This window comes from Buceros rhinoceros, unplaced genomic scaffold, assembly GCF_000710305.1.
Source record: "Buceros rhinoceros silvestris isolate BGI_N320 unplaced genomic scaffold, ASM71030v1 scaffold24623, whole genome shotgun sequence".
Lineage (NCBI taxonomy): Eukaryota > Metazoa > Chordata > Aves > Bucerotiformes > Bucerotidae > Buceros > Buceros rhinoceros.
Genome location: NW_010402225.1, coordinates 7,368 through 8,307, shown reverse-complemented (window position 1 = coordinate 8,307; position 940 = coordinate 7,368). Strand labels below are relative to the sequence as shown.

General features: G+C 52.8%; 1 protein-coding gene across 1 annotated transcript in view; it reads left to right on the top strand.

Annotated features, from left to right (window-relative positions):
- EMC8 (ER membrane protein complex subunit 8) overlaps window positions 1-933 on the top strand; it is a 6,182-nt gene extending 5,249 nt beyond the window's left edge. Inside the window, exons 4-5 of the mRNA XM_010132579.1 lie at window positions 365-459; window positions 758-933. Of these exons, the coding sequence (XP_010130881.1) occupies window positions 365-459; window positions 758-917 (255 nt within the window). The 3' untranslated portion in view covers window positions 918-933. The remainder of the gene's footprint in view (window positions 1-364; window positions 460-757) is intronic.
- The last annotated feature ends 7 nt before the right edge of the window (window positions 934-940 follow it).

The following is a 940-nucleotide window of genomic DNA, read 5'->3' as shown; positions in this document are numbered from 1 at the left end:
TTCCCTCCAAATGTCCTGGGGGAGAGAAGCTCTGACCCGTGGCCCGTGGAGTTCTTAGTCCACAGGGAGCCTGCCGTTAGCTCTCTGCCGTCCCAGGGGACCTGGAGGCCCTCTCTGCTTGCGGGGCGTAGTGAAGGCAGCGTAATCATGGCTTCAGCCCCCTGCTCTGACTTAAACCCTTTCCTCACGGGACAAGCGGTGCTTTGCCTCCTCACCACGTTCCCAAGGAGCGTTGGCAGTTTAAACGTGTCAAAATTTGAAGGTAGAACAGCAGATAAGTTAGTGTAAGGTGTAAAAACTGACTTTTATTTCACCTCTTGTCTTGAGGGGGAGACTAAGGGGGTGTTTTTCTGTCGCGTGCCAGGTCGATAACACCAGGTTTACGATGGAGTGTGTAGAACCTGCCATTCATGTGTACGAGCTTCACGAGAACAAGTGGAGGTGCAAGGACCCGCACGTGTGAGTACAGCTCAGAGTCTGCTTGTGTTCGGGGAGGGAGAAGGAAAACCAGGCCGCTTGATGAAGGGCAAGACCTTGATTGTGACAAGTGACAACGTAAGGGCAGGGGGTGCAGCTGACAGTGGTGTTAAAGTGGTTCCTTTGCTGTAGTGACGAAGAACAGCTGCTCCTCCAGCCTGACATTGGTGGGACCACCACGACACGCTGCGGGGAGCGTGACTTTGAATTCCCAGAGCGGAGGAGGTGAAAGTGGAGGTTTTCTTGGCCATTATTGTTTATTCCTGGTTATTTTACGTAGTGATTTTTGCGAAGATTGGACCGAAGCGCAGAGAATCGCCGCATCTCTCCTGGACAGCAAATCCTACGAGTCGCTCGTGGATTTCGATAATCACCTGGATGATATCCGGAACGACTGGACAAACCCAGAGATCAACAAAGCCGTCCTGCACCTCTGCTAGAGGCGGCTCTGCTGACTGATTCT